Source organism: Poecilia mexicana, unplaced genomic scaffold (assembly GCF_051168715.1).
Source record: "Poecilia mexicana isolate PSO_F unplaced genomic scaffold, ASM5116871v1 scaffold_9, whole genome shotgun sequence".
Taxonomy (NCBI): Eukaryota; Metazoa; Chordata; class Actinopteri; order Cyprinodontiformes; family Poeciliidae; genus Poecilia; species Poecilia mexicana.
This window is the reverse complement of record NW_028263378.1, coordinates 27,720,901-27,738,280: the sequence shown is the minus strand read 5'-3', so window position 1 is coordinate 27,738,280 and position 17,380 is coordinate 27,720,901. Positions and strand designations below refer to the sequence as shown.

The 17,380-nt window shown below is 41.6% G+C and overlaps 1 protein-coding gene across 3 annotated transcripts in view; it reads right to left on the bottom strand.

The window, feature by feature from the left end:
- sema4c (sema domain, immunoglobulin domain (Ig), transmembrane domain (TM) and short cytoplasmic domain, (semaphorin) 4C) overlaps positions 1-17,380 on the bottom strand; it is a 129,710-nt gene that overhangs the window by 55,488 nt on the left and 56,842 nt on the right. For all 3 annotated transcript variants that reach the window (XM_088009081.1, XM_088009080.1, XM_088009082.1), the window contains one exon: positions 6,195-6,372. In XM_088009081.1, the coding sequence (XP_087865207.1) occupies positions 6,195-6,297 (103 nt within the window). In that variant the 5' untranslated portion in view covers positions 6,298-6,372. The remainder of the gene's footprint in view (positions 1-6,194; positions 6,373-17,380) is intronic.

Sequence of the window (17,380 nt, the reverse complement as noted above, 5' to 3'; positions counted from 1 at the left end):
TGATTCTTAAAAAAAAAAAAAACACACACACACACATATATATATATATATCTGAGCCTCTATTGCTCTGGTGTTTATCACACCAGACAAGACCCAAGGTGTAGGTTGTGCAAGGAGGCCCCTGAGACAGTCCAGCACATAACAGCAGGGTGCATATGTGTTTGTGTGTGTGTGCGTATGTATGTGTGTGTGTGTGTGTATATATATATATATATGTATATATATATATATATATATATATATATATATATATATATATATATATATATATATATATATATATATATATATATATATATATAAAACGTGCCAGATTACTTTTAGGAACTATAAACTCTTTTGGTAATCCAGACGGACATAAAACGTTACAGGTTTAGTCTCGATTCAACATCAGACACTGTGATTTGTCTTTTTATACATTGTATTTTCTGCTCTCGCAGTTTTTCCTAGTCTGAAATAACCCTCGCGCACAAACGGCATCCCAGAGCGCTGCGTTTTTTTTTATTGCGCTGCTTGTTTTGCGTGAGTCACGGGGCCGCAGCGCTGACGACGGCCTTCCGGCGCATTAATTAGACCGTGAGACAGCCGACGCTAAAAGGTGGTTTGGATAAGAGCGGCCTCGCAGTGGCATTTTCACTTCAAGCTTCACTTGCCTAGACATCCACGTTCTCAAAGTTGGAGTGACAACAAAGAGCACTGCGGGTCAAGACTCGTGGTCCCAGCTGTTAATCTTCACTGACCAATCAGCATGGGGCAGGGAGGGAGGGACGGTGGGGGGTGAGGGACAATCATAGCAGATAAAAGCAGTGATGAATCTCCTCCTTCCATCCCCCGTCTGCCTCTCGCACATCTATTCTCCCAGTCACGCACAGCCTCTCTGCGCCTCCTCCTCCGCCTCGATCTTAACCACTCATTACAGTAATTGGAGGGTTTTGGTAGATAGGGCAAGAGAGACGGAGAACAGGAGGGAAAAAAATAAAAAATAACGGTTGAAAGAGAGGGAAAAAGGTTTCTGGAGGTCAGAGGACCAGCCCTTATTGCGCTCTCTTTCTAAATCGCATTTCTTTTCTATCTCCAACACCGATTCTATCATTCCTTTTTCTAACTCAAGAGGCAAACGTTAGCATTGGCTCTTCTTTAAAAAAAAAAAAAAAAAAGAAGACCCAGCAATCATTTGCTGGATTAAATACCTCCATGTTTTACAAACTGAGGGTCAAACTTCTCACAGTTCTCCTACTTGTTTTGCTGCTCTTCCTCTTTCTTTTCTTCCTCTCATTGTTGACCACACAGCTGTTGAGTTTTGTCATACTTTAGTTTTGGCTCGCTAGCCGCTGTCATTGTGCTGACTCTCAGAGGAGGGTGTGTGTGTGTGTGTGTGCATGTGTGTGTGTGTGTGTGTGTGTGTGTGTGTAATCCCAGTTTAAATTGTGTTTTACTGTTTTATACTCAAATCTGGGTTTCTTCCTATGCCATTAAAACCTAAGGCAGACATGTAGGATTGTAGACCTCCCTGAAAACCACTAATTCTTCATTTTACTGGGATTTTACACACAATATAAGCTAACGCTTACAAACATCTGTTTACATCTGTTTACTGGCTGCAATACTTTGTTGTTTAAGTTTAACTGGTGAAATGTCAAATCCCAGCTCTTCACGGGTGCTGTGTGTCTTTGAGAGTTAAAGCCAATGTGGCAACTCAGTCTGAATTCACAGTCGATGCTTCTCTTGTAAACGTTCTTTACTGTACAGCTCATGCTAAAAAACCTACTTGACAGACGGGTCTGTAAAATTTTTAGATGTAAACTTGTTAAAAAAAAATGACAACACCTACACAACATGAGAAAAAATAAAACAAACAACAATAGTAAAGTAAACATGGAAATGTTTTCATATGAGAAACGAAAGGCAGAGCAGACCACGGGTATTAGCCTTAATCCTCCGTGGTTAGATAATATAAGCTAACAGCATTGTGACTCAACTTCAGTTTATTTGAAGGTATTAGCATGAATCTTCTGTGGCTAGCTAATATAAGCTAAGAGCATCGCTACTAAACTTTAGTGTATTGCAGTCCCAAAGGTAATAGCATGAACCCTCTGTGGCTAGCTAATGTAAGCTAACACCACCTCTATTCAACTTTAGTTTATTTAAGTCCCAAACATACTGATGGAGTCATTGCTTTGAGATCAAGTAGTTTTAGTGCTGGTTTTAATTTGAGCAACTCCTGAATATTGCATAAAATTATGAGCTAAAAGTCTCCAATGGCTCGCTGTTGGGATTTAGCAGCGTGGATGTCATTTCTTTGGTCATCTTGATGTGGGATTTCATAGCTAAGCTTAAGACTCACTGTTGATTAAAAGAGGTTTCATTGTTTTGGATCTTGCTTATGAATTTAGACTGCGTCGCGAATGCCTTTTATTTCTTTGTGTGATGTGGTTGGATAGTGACACTGTCGGGCTTTACGACTCGTAGCCGTGCTGCTTTAAATACTCACAGATTGCTTAAAGGCAAAGCGAAAAAACAAGTTCTAATTGCCCTAAGTATATTCCAATTTTATGAAGCTTGCAAAGAAATTATTTTGTAATAATGTAGTGTTTTAAAATGTTTGGCTCTGCTACAGCTATACCAGGCTGCTTTTAAAGACGTAAAATGACACCATGTCGCTGTGTAAGAGTGACAAAAATATCCTTGTGAAAGGGAAGAATCAAAACTACACAGAGACAGTGAGATATAACTGAAAATCTTAAAATATACTCTTTGTCAGTGATTAGAGTGAGGAGAGCATGAGGAAGGAATCGAGGGTATGTAAATTTACAGCCCTCATTAGCAGCTCTACAAGCTGCCGTATATAACGTGTGCGCAGAAAATGTCTCATTCAAAGCCGAAAGGGATTTATTTTCACTTGACAAATGCGCTGGAGGGGGGAGAAACTGTTAACATGTGAGTTTTATAGAAGTAAAAAGAGAGGAAAGACGAGCTGAGGAGAAAAAAAAAAGGCGAACAGATAGAAGAGAGGATGTTGGTGTTTCTTCTTCTGCGTGCCCATGTAAGCCTCATGTAATTGCAGGGTGGGGGCAGGAATGGAAGTGGTGGGTGGGAGTAAATATTATCTTTTCAACCATCTCTGCCCCGGCGTGACCCCGCCCTGTTCACGCACGCCTCCTGTACCGCCAGGAGCCCCAAATCCCTCAGACTGCCAGCCTAAGCAGTACACACGTCCACACACACATATAAACAGAGATGGATTAGATGGACAGATTCACAGCTACACACCCTGTCTCTCTCTCTCTCTCTCTCTCTCTCACACACACACACACACACAGCCTCGTATTCTATCACACTTGTTTTCCTTCTTGCAGCATGTCTTATGCACAAAGACATGCATTGCTATGAACACTTCATGGTGATTCTGCAGCTCAAAATGCAACAAAAGGTGAAAGACCCACTGTGTGTGTGTGCTTCCCTCTCTCTGTAGTCTGACTGGAGTTGAGTTTCTCCAGCACTCGATCCGTTGAGCTTCCTTTCCAAAAAAAAAAAATAAAAAATCCATCTTTTTTCTCTTTTCGTCTTGCTCTCCATTCCTCCATTCCCCTACAGTTTCTTTTTTTTTCCCTTCACTATTTTGTCTTCCTAATAACTCCTCCTCAGCACTGTAGGTGGAACTCATCCATATCAGTCAGTTAACCCAGCACTCAGTCTCTGGAGAAATCAGTCGGCGGGTACGGATAATCCGACTTGTTTCCACCTCACACCAGCCAGAGTTAGAAATCTTTTACCAGGCGAAATTGCAGTGGAGCATAAAAAGGGTTTTGTGACGAGGGGTTTTTAATTGGTCAATAAGCAGAGCTGTACTCAAAAGCGAGGAAAGTTAAACCACAATTATCACACGTAGAGAACTAGCCTGGTAAAAAAGCAGCCCCCTGTTCTACACTTTGCTTCTGAACACGTTGCTTGCTAAAGGTTAATCACTAACATTTACCTGTGACGTCTGTGACGCGCCAACTTGACGCTATGCAGCTTACCAGAAATGGCTGCGCTACAATCAACCACTCTCCACTGCAAAGAGAGAAGTGCAGGGTCAAACTATATATCTGTTAATGTTAATTAAATATTTGGAAGTGTGTCTAACACGGACTGAGCGGCTTCTTTCACTTCCTCCGTGGCCATTGCTAAAGCTACAGGCAGACTACAATTCTAAAACATTGCAGAAAATCAATGTCATCATTCACAACTTCTCCTTCTGTTTGCTGATTGGCCCAGTTGAAATTCTACCGGTGACAATCCAAGTGAATGGGAGAAATCCCAAACGAAGCACTGAAGGGAGATGATTTGGATCCTATCGGCAGCAGTTGAAATATGTTAGTCATAACACCACAAACACGTGATCAACTTTAAGCCGTATCAAAATGCATGTAGCCTGTTTGTCGTCTTTGTAGAGTGTTTGCATCGATTCCTTCCATACGCAACGTTGAGCGAGTGTGTCATCGTTTTCCCCACTGGGCCTCAATCGTTTTTATAAGTCCACGCTGGCTAAAAAGAGCCGGCCCACTGTGTGTATGCCAACGCTGACTTTTCTTTGTTACGATGGAGAGTTTTTACCGCAAACTCTCAACACCCTGTTGATTGTTTTCCCCCCCGCACCCTCACTCGATCTCTCTCATTCCCTTTTTTACTTTTTTCTCTCTCTCCTCCAACCACAACACTGCAGAGGACTGTCAAATAAATCCTTGTGCTAAAGGAACACGGCTGTGAGAAGAAAAAAAAAGGAAAAAGACGAAGAAAAAGAAGAAGAAAGTAAAGGATTTCATGAGTGGCTGGTAGTGGCACGAGAAAGGTTTTGAATTCACCCCACTGCTCTGTGAGTACAGGTGAAACCGGAGCTCTCTGTGAAAATGCCATGAGAGGATTTCAGGTTCATTCGGAATAAAAAAAAAAGCCACTGCAGACAAAGGAAAAAGTGCATAAAGACACAGAGAGGAGAGCTGAAAAAGAAGGAATAGATACGGGATAAAAAGGTGGGATAGGTGCAACAGAGAGGTGAGAAAAGTATAGCCTTTTCCCTATATTCTTTCCATTCTCTTTGCCTAATCCCCAGGAGAGAGAGACAGAGAGAGAGAGAAGGCAGCACTTCTCCTGTGGAAGGATTAAAAAAAAAAAAGAGGACTTTTTATACAGCTTGCAACAATTGGCATTGTTCAGCAAAGAACGCCGAAATGTGGCTGCAGAGAAGGGCTGAGATAAAGAGTGTGAACGCAGCGGAGTGCAGGATTAGACTGATGTATTGTCTTATGGAGGGTCGATGCCAGCCTCTTTATCAAAGGCCTGAAACCATCCACCTCCGACATAATGGAGAAAGTTTCCTGGTTTGCTGTAATGGAACACCGCTGTGTGATTATGAGTGTTGAGTCAGATGCATGGATCAGCCCAGTGGCGAGATGGAGGATTCTCCTAATTCAATAAGTCAGCCCAGTAACTCTCAGGGTACGCTCCCGCGATTTGATTTCTTTTAGCGCAAACTTTTAATATGATAGCAGGGATGAGGGAATCTACGCTAGCTTTTGTGTCTTGAGTTATCCTCAGCTTCTATACACTTTACGTCTAAGGGACAAAACTTTTATGGTTTTATATTCCAGTCGTCCAAGATTTATGGAGCTCTGTCAAAATTCAGCTAAATTTTGACGTTGTAAAGCACCAAGCTTTAGAGGTCCTGAGTAAATTAATGAGGTAATGTTTTGAAGATCATCACAACAATCAGGCACATATGTCATGTCTGAGGAACCCATGATTACTAGCAGCCAGTTCAAAAAAATTTAACTACTTCTTTATATGTAGATTAGGGCTGAAACGATTAATTGGATTAATCGTGATGAATCAATTATTGATGTAATTATTTTGTAATCGGTTAATCGTTAACTGAAGAGCACAGACTCCAAAAAAAGGAGATTTTCATTAGCTACATGCCACAATTAATATGTCATCATAAGAGGCAAAACAAAACTTTTCAATGACATGTGAGCTCACTGAGACGTGTGTGTCCTTGGGATAATCAGCACGTCTTCATGTAGTCAGTTTTCCATTGACTGGAATAAAGTCAAACTTTGAAGACCTTCAAGGCCTGAGTAAACGTAAACCTCCAATTCCAAAATAAATCTAATATTGGAGTCAGCGGAGATTTTAACATCTGTAAGCTCACTCACCTTGGTATCGAACGGTCTTGCGAGGGACTGGGTTCCAGTTGAGTGCCGCTGACCTTTCCCATCCAACCAGCAACATCAGGAGTAAGACCCTCGTCCCACCCATGGCTGCCGAGTCAGCTCCGGTTTGCTGGACCTGTCGCTCGGTGATGGACAGAGGGACGGACGAGTCGGCGGGCTGCTGTAGACAGACGGAGACCAGAACAACACATCAGATGGGAGCTGCTATTTACTTCCTTTATTGCCTTGGTTGTATATCAGAAGCCCCTATGTGGGAGTGGCTTTTACGCCATTTGCGTTTTTCAAGAGGACGGACAGAACACAAATTCAAGCTGGGAAGAAAGATAAATTCCTCCTGTTTTAAAACAGACCCTATAAAACTCAACAGAAGAGTAAACCAGAAGTGAAGGATGTAACTGCTTGAAAGGACACTCGTAATGCGCTTCCATGTTTGTGCTTCCCTGCCAAGACAAACAAACTACAACATTCAAAGAAGTTTTGGCCGGGGAAATCACGCAGGAAAAGTTCTCCCCACCACTCCCTCATGTTGAGCGATAATCTAGCTATCGGCACTCAAAAAAACAGCTTATTGCTGCACTCTTGTCAGGCCAATTCAGCAGCGGTATATTAAGCCAGAGCTGAGTTATCAAAGTTAATTGGCACTGGCAACGCATCAAACGCCAACGTGTCAGGAGATGAATGTCGAGGCAAGGACAATCCAATAGAACGGTGTTGTAAATGAATTGGTTTATATCTAATGAACATGTCAAAAAGTGCTGCTAGAAGGCGGCGTTACGGCCTAATGACGGCTCGGGGTGAGCGGCTTGTTACAGGGCGCTGTGAGGGAGACGAGGCGGAGGTGGGGTAAGAGCAGACAGGAAGTTAAATTACTAACAATAGAGAGAAAAAATCAGCATTAATATTCACAATTTTCTCACTGATTCAGTCCTAATAATTAATTAGCCCTTTATTTCCCACTGAATTGCTATGAATTACTTCTTTTTTAGGTAACAGTATGGCTATGACTGCATGGAAGAGCGACAATAGTCCCACAAACACAAATCCTGCTCTTGGAAAACATTCCCATATGCTTCTTTAGGACACCAGTCGCACAAAGAAGTACATACATCACTAATTTGCACACAGCAACTGCATCCAAACCCCCACAGCTTTAGCACAACACTCAGGAGGACCATGGCAGCACAGATAGACAGTGCAGAGGCAAGGAATGGTGTCCCGTCAGACCATCAGTTCCCGAAACCACATACATACACACACAAAACCATAAAAACGTAAAATCGCAGTGTGACCCCGCTGTACTGCACACAGAGTTATCATATAAAATTTATTGATATTTAGCCACTGTTCAATGCTTTCATTGAACAGTGGCCAAACTAGTTAAACTAACAATCCTGACAATACAGACAATTTAGTTTTTTTTAAACATCATTTTTTGGAATTAATGTGACACAATGAATCAAAATTCTTATCATGACAAAATGAATCATGATAAATGATAAACGATACGATAAATACACACCCCTACCAGGATCAATGCAAATAGGAGGCAATACCCAGATCTGGTTAGACTTAAGGGTACAAAAAGTAGCGGTGAAATGATAAATCAGCCCCAATTTCCTTCGTTTTTTTTTTTTTTGGAGATTGGATCTCGTCAATCAGCTGACACTTACATGATAAACCGATTTTATCTGCCTATTTTATCTACCTCCGCAAAAGTGTGTAAATCAGCCCTGTTATCCCCCCTGTTATTAATAGTCAAACCACTGTTGCCAACTTAGCACTTTTTGTCGCAATATTTAGTGGCTTTTTAGACAAAAACAAATTGGTACCAGCACAAATCTGAAGTCAGGCTGCATAAAAATCGGCAATCGGTGCGCCCCGAATACAACGTCACAGACTCCTGTAGCTGCTTATGTTGAGTTGTATTGAGAAATATTTAGAAAACGATTCTGTTTTTTAAGACATGGAGAACAAATCGGCAGATTTTTATCGTAAAACTCGTAAGACTTCAAAAAGCACATAAGAACTTTCTAAAAAAGCCATCTCTCGTAATTGCACCACTTTGTTTAAAGTGCACCGAGGTCCTAAAAGGAGGAATATTCCATCCACTGCAACCACTTAGGACTGCAACTAAGTATAAAGTAGCAAAACTGTTCATGGAGAAGCCTGTATTTATCTGACAAACTCACTTTTAAATGTCACTTTTAAGTGCTGAGGCACCGCACGAAAAAGCCTGTTTGCTTCACTTCCACTTAAACTGCGGCAGAAACCTCAGAGGTGGACGTCTCAGAAGCTTACGTATGGGACACAGATGCAGATCAATTTAGACAAAAAGCCTTCAAATTAATTCTTCTTCTATTATAGTGGCATATAAATTCCTAAAACGTATAGGAAAAACAACCTTGCTCAGACCTGAGTTAGGAAACGAATGTCTTAAACATGACGCGCCACCTGTAAGCTTCCCCCCCTCTCTCTGCACCTGCTCACTAAGTTAAATGACATTTCTGACAGTAGGAGATCACTGAAGGGGGTGCTTTACTTTTTGAACAGGCAAACAACGTCAGACTTTAACTAGAAAAAAACAAAAAAACAAACAGGAAGCACAGAATCAGTACGTGGATTTGAACCGACCAACCCGCTTTTCCTCGTCCATTCCCACATGTGAATATTAAATTCTGACCCTGGAAAACAAACATTTACTCTCTTTGGTGGATTGGCAGGGGAGTTAATTGAAATTCAGAAATGTGTGTGTGTGTGTGTGTGTTGTGTGGGGGCGTTCGAACATGTTTGTGTGTCTACGTCCAACCTGTGAGGCGGGTATTGATTATATTTTTGAGCTAAAACAAAAACAAAACAAAAAAAAAGAGACAGAGAGAGAAGCCTCCCTTTCTCCCCTCGCCAATCCTCCTCCCCCCTCTTCATCTCCGCATCAGATCGCGTCGACGTGCCGTTAAACGACCGTGCTTAAACCGCTGGATTTGGGTGAAAGCTCTGCGAGCCTTGCAGTGCGGGCTGCTAGCTTTATTGGATCGATGCTGATGGCCTTGCCGGGCAAACGCTTGAGTGAGCGGAGGACGGATTGAGAAGACGCAGCGGTGAAGGGATGAGAAAAGCAGAGAGATGGAAAAGATGTTCAAAGAGAAGGAAAAAGCCTCCTCCCTCTTCATCTGCTGCTTCGCCTTAACGCAGGGACCTAATAAAGCGTGGAGGTCTTCCGGAGGGGTAGATCATGTGAAGAAGCGGCATGCTAATGCTCCAGGGCAAAGTAAAAGTTTTGTCTGCAGAAAAACTCTAGACCTCATCATGCCCACTTCGGCCTTTGTACTTTCTAGAAATGGATGTTTGTCTGCATGTTTACTCACTACTATGATCCATAACTTTTCTTAACTGAGTGTGAGTTTAGAAAGGTACTGAGAAAGGAAAACTGGATTCACTAACTAAGTGACTTCTTAAGGCAATTGGCTGCACTTAACTTTATAAAGGGGATCAGAGTAAAGTGGGATGAATGCAGTTTGCAGATTTCAGATTTTTTTTGTAAAAAAACAAAACAATTTTCTATCCTCTGTGCTAATAAGTAACATATTGTGTTGGTCTACCACATATAAATCCCAAGAAGGAACAAAAACGTCTGTAGTTTTAGCTGTGGTGTTAACATGTTCATTTCCACTACTTTTTTTTTTTATATATACAAAAGTTTCTGCCAGAACCTTCGTTTTCATTTGTTTCTGGTATGACCGTAAGTCTGACGCACAAAGTCACATCCGCAGAAATAACAGTGATGGGTAACAAAGACGCTTCTCTTGCCTCACTTGGGGCTAAATTTTGCTTCAAAAATTGACCCAATGTGACACTGGGAAAGACTTAAGTTGTGCTAAAAGGAGTTAGCCTGTTAGTCGGTGAAGCTAAGATAGCATGTCAATGCTAAACATGCAGCAGTAATGACGGCAATATCCACATTTCTAAAGAAGTATTTTTTTCAAATTAGTTTTATCTCGAGTTCCTGAAACACTTGAAAACTGAGTGAGTAGAATAAGCACTTTCCACCAATCTGATGGTTGAATAGCTTAAATAAAACATAAAAAACAATAAATATCTTTGTTGTTGAGCTCCTATGTCTATTTATTGAATAATAGCAGCAAAAGGGGTTTTCAAATCAAGATGCTTATTTTGACTATATATAGTTTTCAATTAAAATGTGACTCTTTCCGATGGCTTAATTACAGATCCTGCAATTAACTCCCACCACAAACACTAACATGAAAAAATGTGGAAATATTGAAAGGTTGTGAGTGTTTATATAAGGCGCTATAATAATGGCTCCCTGCTCAGGTTGTACACTGGAGGCGGGGGTGTTTCTTTGAGAGAAATACGCCACAGTGTATTGGTAAATTCTGCACTTCATTCTGAACGATTTAGCGTCCCTAACAGCGCGACGCCGCCGTCGGCGGAGACGAAATTGAGCTATTAACAATAAGACCAAATAACTACCTGCAGTAGCATTTTTGGATTGCCTCTCCTTATTTGACACCGCTTTGCAAATAAAACCGTTCACTGAATCATCAAGGCAGATCTGCGAGGAACTTTATGGGCAACAGGGGAGCCTGTGATGAATTTTTCGGTTTCTTTCCATCGAGCCAGCACATATAATCCCCTCGCCGTGTCATAGGAAGATGAATTGAGTCTTGCTTTTCCCCGAAGACCAAATTAAGACAGTTGCTCCGTCTGTCACCGCGGCCTCTTTAAGGTCCTGCGGTGTCGCATGACTCCGCAGGCGCAATCCGAGTCATCTCTTAGCTGCTGGTGTTGTTGGTGAGGCTGGTTTAACTAATGAGCCGAGACACAACAGCCTAATAATTTCTTCCACCACTCCACAATGGAGGGCTCATTAAAACATACAGAGAAATAGGCCACATGTTCTGATTAGGCCGCGGAGGCTCCTGCGCGCCTCTGTCACTTCGTGTAAAGCACGTGTGGGTTCTGGCTGTGCGTGTGTTCGGCGTCGGCACGTGTTTGGAGATCAGATGAATCCCTGTAGGGGGAGAAGCGACGCAGGATTGTTTCTAAGCGAGCGGATGTTAAGGAAGGAAAAAACGGGAAGAGATGAACGTTTTCAACCCCAATCTGTCTGTCGTCTGTTTCTCCTTGTTTTTTTTTTTGTTTTTTTTATATTGCTGCTATGTCAGTCTGGTTTCTGTTGCTGCCTTCCTGTCCCTCACCTTTCCTGGAAGCCAAACACGTAGAGACAAGCACACGGAAACTAACAGACAGGGTCCTCTGCTGCAGTCACTGCTGATTGTTAGTCTTTCCAGGCTTTGTTCGCCTTTTCACCTCCACCTCTGACCTTTGGCGGGTTACATAGAGCCTGGGCGGATTTAACATCCCCTTCCACTCGGAACATCACACCAGGACACACTTAATGTCCATTAACCTGCAACTGCCCTCAATAATGCACACACACTTTCAATCACAGAACGACAGGATGCACTCGGACAGCTACCCCTCCCCACCCTTCATCTACCCTTAACAATCACAGAAGCTCAGCGCTCTTCCTTCCTTCCTACCTTCCTACCGCTCCCTCACAGCTCCATGTGTATCCTCTCCCTTCCCCTCCCGCCTTTTATTGCTCCAGTCGCGTTTTGAAATGCGCACACCAATGAAAGCTCCCCGCAACACACAAAGCCCGTTTCAGCTGAACCAAACAAGCAGGATCAAACAATTTCACACCTCCAGGACAAAAGGGTTTGAGAGCTCCTCAAGGACTTTTATGGTGTGTTCTCCTCACTTTGAAATCATCACAAAAAGGAAAAGCCGGAGCTGCATTGCTGCATTAATGGTCGGATGTGCGTTGGGTTTCCGAAGACGACCAAAGGTGATTTTCAACTATTCACAGTGGGTTTCCGTAACCAGAAGGACGCAAAACAGAGCAGCATCTTGAATGAAGACTGTTCATTAGTGGTAGGGATTCCCTGAAATGATTAAAAAGTCTCGTATCTGTATCTACTTATTCCTATTCAGGTTTGCTGTACCTGTGCAGGTTCCATCACAGGGCTAAAAGAGACGTTCGATTTATGTGTGTTGCGTCACACACACAAACTCTACCTAAGCACTTATGATCCACCAATAAAACTCCAATAAGTTGGTAAAAGTTACAGAAAAACAATAAATGCTATGATGACATGATAATTAAAAACTGTTCACAGTGGTAAAATCTTGTAAAAATGTCAGCTGAGTGCTGGCCGCTCCAGGATGGGTTACTGGTCCAATGAAGCGGTCCAGACAGAACTCCTGTGGCTAGCAGCTAAATTAAGGCTAGCAATGCATGTTTTTCTTAGGTCTATTTATTTATTTTTCATTCCAGCACACATGAGTGAGTAAAATAAAAATACTTTTGGGGGCTTTTCCAACTGTGCAGTTAGCTTTCACAACAAGTTGTCTCCAGATTAGTTTCCATCTTCCTCTTCGGTTTGCTTTGAAAGCAAAACCTGAGTCTCAAAATGCTTTAAAAAATTACATTTATCTACGTACTCTTATTCAGTCAAGTCAAACCCTTCTTATCTGTTCACTAATATGTAAACCTAGATTTTAGTTTGCTGGCACTGATAAATATTAGCATTTTAGCATGCTAAGTTGAAATACTGAAATGAGACACAAGCTAGCTGCTATAAGCTTTCTGTGTTAGCATCATTAGCTCTAGGAGAAGACTCGGTTTTGGTCACCCAATACCAAACCATTGACAAAATCTAAAAACCACTAATATTTTCTGTCATACTGATGCTTTTAAAATACGTTTTTATGACAGGAAAATGCCTGGTCTTATCACTAGCGTTAGCAAAAAGTATCAAAGCACTGTCCCTTACCCATCTGTTGATGTATGCTGCCAGTCAGCTGGATGGCAAAAGACTTCAACACAACAACTTGCTTAATTTGTCTGCTTTGAAAATGTTAGTCATGAAAAACACAGACAGCTCTGGTGCTGGAACTAAAGGAGTGCCGCTCCTAAACTCCCACTCTCTTTGTCCATTAGCTGAATGCTAACAACTAATCGTAGCTAATTATACTTGACTTAGGTTATATAAAAAACAAAAACAAAGCATACTAAGAACTGTTCATCTGAATGTGGAAGAAGTACACAAGGAAGAAAGGGAGGAAGGAAGTAAACAAGGATGGAAGAAAGAATGTGCAGACTGGAAAAGAAAGAAAGCAAAGAAGGAAAGACACAAGCAAGGAAGGGAGGAAGGACACTAGAAAAAAATACAGAAATGCTAAACTTTTGTCAGACTTAATAAGAACTTTGTACACCTCTTACTAGTTAATACTGGCAAGAACTGACACCATCTAGGGGAAATTAGCTCAATTTCAGAATGCCCTTAACAAAAGAGGCTACTGTGAGATGAGTGTCTTTGGAAAAACTAAAAAAAGGACTACTAGAAAGCCAGAATAAATTGCTAAAGTTGTCAATCATAGTAATTTTAGGGGGAATCAAATAGAAAAGTTAAATAAAAATATCAGTGCTGTTTGAGATGTTAGCAGTTTGTAATTGTAGTGTTTATCTCCTTCATACTGGCAGTAAATGTCAGCTGAAACTAAAAAGAAAAAAAAAAAAAGGAGCCGATAAAGACAAGTTTAATTTGTAGCACAGTCCAGTTTTTTAAAAGCTATCAAACGGAGCACTTGTGACAAATTGTCTAAAACCTAATCTTCTTCCTCATGGAAAGATTGATTGCAAAATGATAATTTGTGACCTCAGTTCATCCGTTTTCATTTCCACGATTCAAATGCATTCTGAAAGGTTCAAAATGTTATCTGAGAGCCTGCGAACCAACAGAGGCGCCTCGAGAGGTGACGCAGTCCGTTCGATGAATTTCACAGCCGAGAGCTTCTGGTTAGAGATCAACCTTTAAAAACTTGGAGGTCCATCAAAATTCATTTTTGAAGATTCAAATCAGAGCTGAAAGAGTTTTATGAAAGCCCCGGCTAGGTGCCTCGAATACAAATGTGTGAGAGTGTGCTTGCTGTCTGGCGATGCGTCAACGTACGGATTTAAAGGTTGCCGGTTCAAGTCCGGAGCAAAGCACCTCCGATGCTGGACTAGAAAACTATCTTGTTACAGAGCTTCTTTTAAAAATTGATGACATGAGGGATTTCAAGTGAAGGGAAGTCAACATGGGCCTCAGCATTTTCTTGTTATTTCCTTTCATTTATTCATATGGATCTCTAGGGCCGTGCATGAAACTGGAGGAAAGTAAGATGCTTTTTTTGCCCCCTCTTTAACTGTTCCTACAGAGCTGTTGCTGTGTGCGTGTTTTTTCCATTTAAAGCAACAAGCTAATGGAGGCGACATGAGCACTCCACTTACGGTGGAAAAAAAAAAAAAAACATCCCACACCATCAGAGTGCTGGTACAAAAATACTGGTGGAGACTGAAACGTGGCAAAACTGTGTAAAGCTATATATAAATACGTTTTCTTGCGTTAAAAGAAAAGCAAAACTGAAGTTATTATCTTTGATCCCAAACAGGAACGGTCTAGAGTCAGCACGCAACTTCAGCTGTTACATCTAGAAACCAATGACCAGGCCTGAAATCTGGGTGTGGTGATGAACTTGGACCTGAACCTTCAGAGCCACATAAAGACAGTTACAAAGTCGGACTTTTATCACCTGAAGAACATTTGCAGGTTTAGTCATGTTTCACCAGGATCTAGAGGAACTCATCCATGCGTTTGTCTTTAGTCGCATTGGTTACTGCAACAGTGTCTTCACAGGTCTGCCTAAAAAGTCAGACAGCAGCAACTGATCCAGAACCAAACATGGAGAAGCAGCATTCAGATTCTATGCACCACAAATCTGGAAAAAACATCAGCAAAACAGAGGAGTTCCTTTAAATCAAGGCTCAAAACCCTCTGATTATTAGCATATGGAACATTGACCAACATATTTTATGTTTGTTGATGATTTTAATGACGGAATTGACAAAACGTAACGCTTATTGCTTGTTTCACAATTGGTGACCGCATGGTGCATTTATGATATAAAGTGTTTTGAACTGCTTTGTTTCTGACTACTTGACTTGACTTAAACTGAGATACTTTTCCAGATTCCAATTCCAATGTTTGTTTTTTTCCCACCAATTTTGAAGTATAAACACAAAAAGACTGTGTCCTTAAATTCGTAGCCTCGTAGCGTATTTTAAAGCACCGTCACACACCAGAAATCTGGCGAGGCAGATCGCCACATAAAGGGGGCAAATGAATAGCCTCATGCTGACCAGCTGACATTAAAGGCCTGCCTGCTTGTGACCTTGTGTGTTTGCCGGCAGATTGTGTGGTCTGCTGGTGTCGAGCTGGCACAGATGAAAGACTGGAGAATCAAAGCCGGGGTCTGACTGTAGAAGATGAATGCAAAAGAGAGCGTGATTGTGACAGATGCAGCGCCCCTCTGATACACCCAATAGTTTGTTTCTGTCATCTGCAAACAGTTTGAAACCTCCTCTAAAGCGTCCATCATCAATGTGTGCGACGCACATCAATTTTCATGCGGCCGGGCGATTTATTTCCTGCGTGTGTGCGTGCAAGCAATTAACAAACGGTTCACTAAAACGAATTCGTACAAGCTTCGTAAAGCATCAGTTGTAATTTATAGCGGAGGAAAAATTACAATAGTCAACTCTATTGGTCTTTTACGTCTTAATAAAACAATAAAAAAGCAGGAAAAATAAACCCCAGGAGAGCTGACATTGTTATATCTCAGCCTTCCTCACTGCCTCTCTCAGCTTCTTTTATGTCTCACTCCTAGGAGACCCTGTAAGCCTTTAAAATTTCCATCTTCTCTCCTTTCATCCCCCCCCACGTCAGCACTGTGGCGTAGGCTAGTTTGCCCCCGCTCCTTCCCCTGGCTGCACTTCAACCCGCCTTGTTCTTCTTGTTACGGTCGGCTGGCCAGGCGTGGCCGGCTTTATAATTCTTTGATCGGAGCTCTGATCTCTTCCATCAGTGCTCAGGGGCTCCAGCTGATTACAGATGAAATGGATCTGATTTGGGCTCTGTCTGCGGGCCAAACACCTGCCCGAACCCAGGGAAAAGCACTGGAGGAGGAGCACAGGGCCAGATGAAACCGGATGGGCCGGCGGTGAGCTGATCGAACAGCGGGACCATCTGTGCTTTTGGTTTGCGGCGGCAGCGGCAGAGACACGCTCGAATGCGACGGTGGCAAGTTTAGTTGTTTGAGAAGTATAGAAAATATCCAAACTACCAAACTAAAATACTCGAATAGTTATTTTAAACCTACATCTTGCAAATTTGAAGGAGTTCCCAAGACTATTATAAACACCTGTTATCTTAAAAACTAGCTACCAAGGCTATATTGATAAGTATTTACCCTCATTAACAAGAGTAGTCATCCATATAGCTCGACTTCTGTTTAAATGTGTCAGGCGGCAAAATCTCTGCCCCATTATCATTATCACCTCCAGAGATGTATGTGCAAAGTGCCCCTAACAGCACAGATACGTACAAAACCACTGCAGTCACCACGACCTTACCTTTTAGGGTAAAAAAGTAATTTGCTCACATTTAACCAGAGGTCCATTTCATAACTGTATGGCGGTGTATTGTGTTGAAAGCTATCCAAAAATGCACAGCTCATAAAAAGCATGCATGTGAAAGACTTGGTCCATAACACGGCTGAAATTCTGGCTATCCACAAGATCAATATCCATTGTTTTGTCTATTTTTAATTTAAAAACCTATTAATTCTCCATGAAATTGTCATTTTGTCGCATCCATATCTCAGCATAATATTTTCTATTTATTTTAAATTACAAATGTTTCTGACTTACAGGGGATGGTAGAATAATAGTAGTTTTAAAATAATTTAACTTATTCAGGTTCTATAAAAAAGCTAACTATGGAAAATATATAAAGAGCTGTTGAAGGGAGGTCTGACTAACAATCTACAAACTCTCCATACTGTCACGCTTGTCAGCCTCAGGATGATAAGCACCAGTCCGAGATCTACAATATGTCTGAGTTATGCAGCATGGTTTTTACTGCATGTAGACGGCTACAATCAGTGGCTCTCAACCCCTGGAGGTCTATTGTTGTAATTCCAGACAATCATTAGAGCAGCGAATCTCATCAGCCATAATCAGGAAAATCCATAATCAGTTAAAT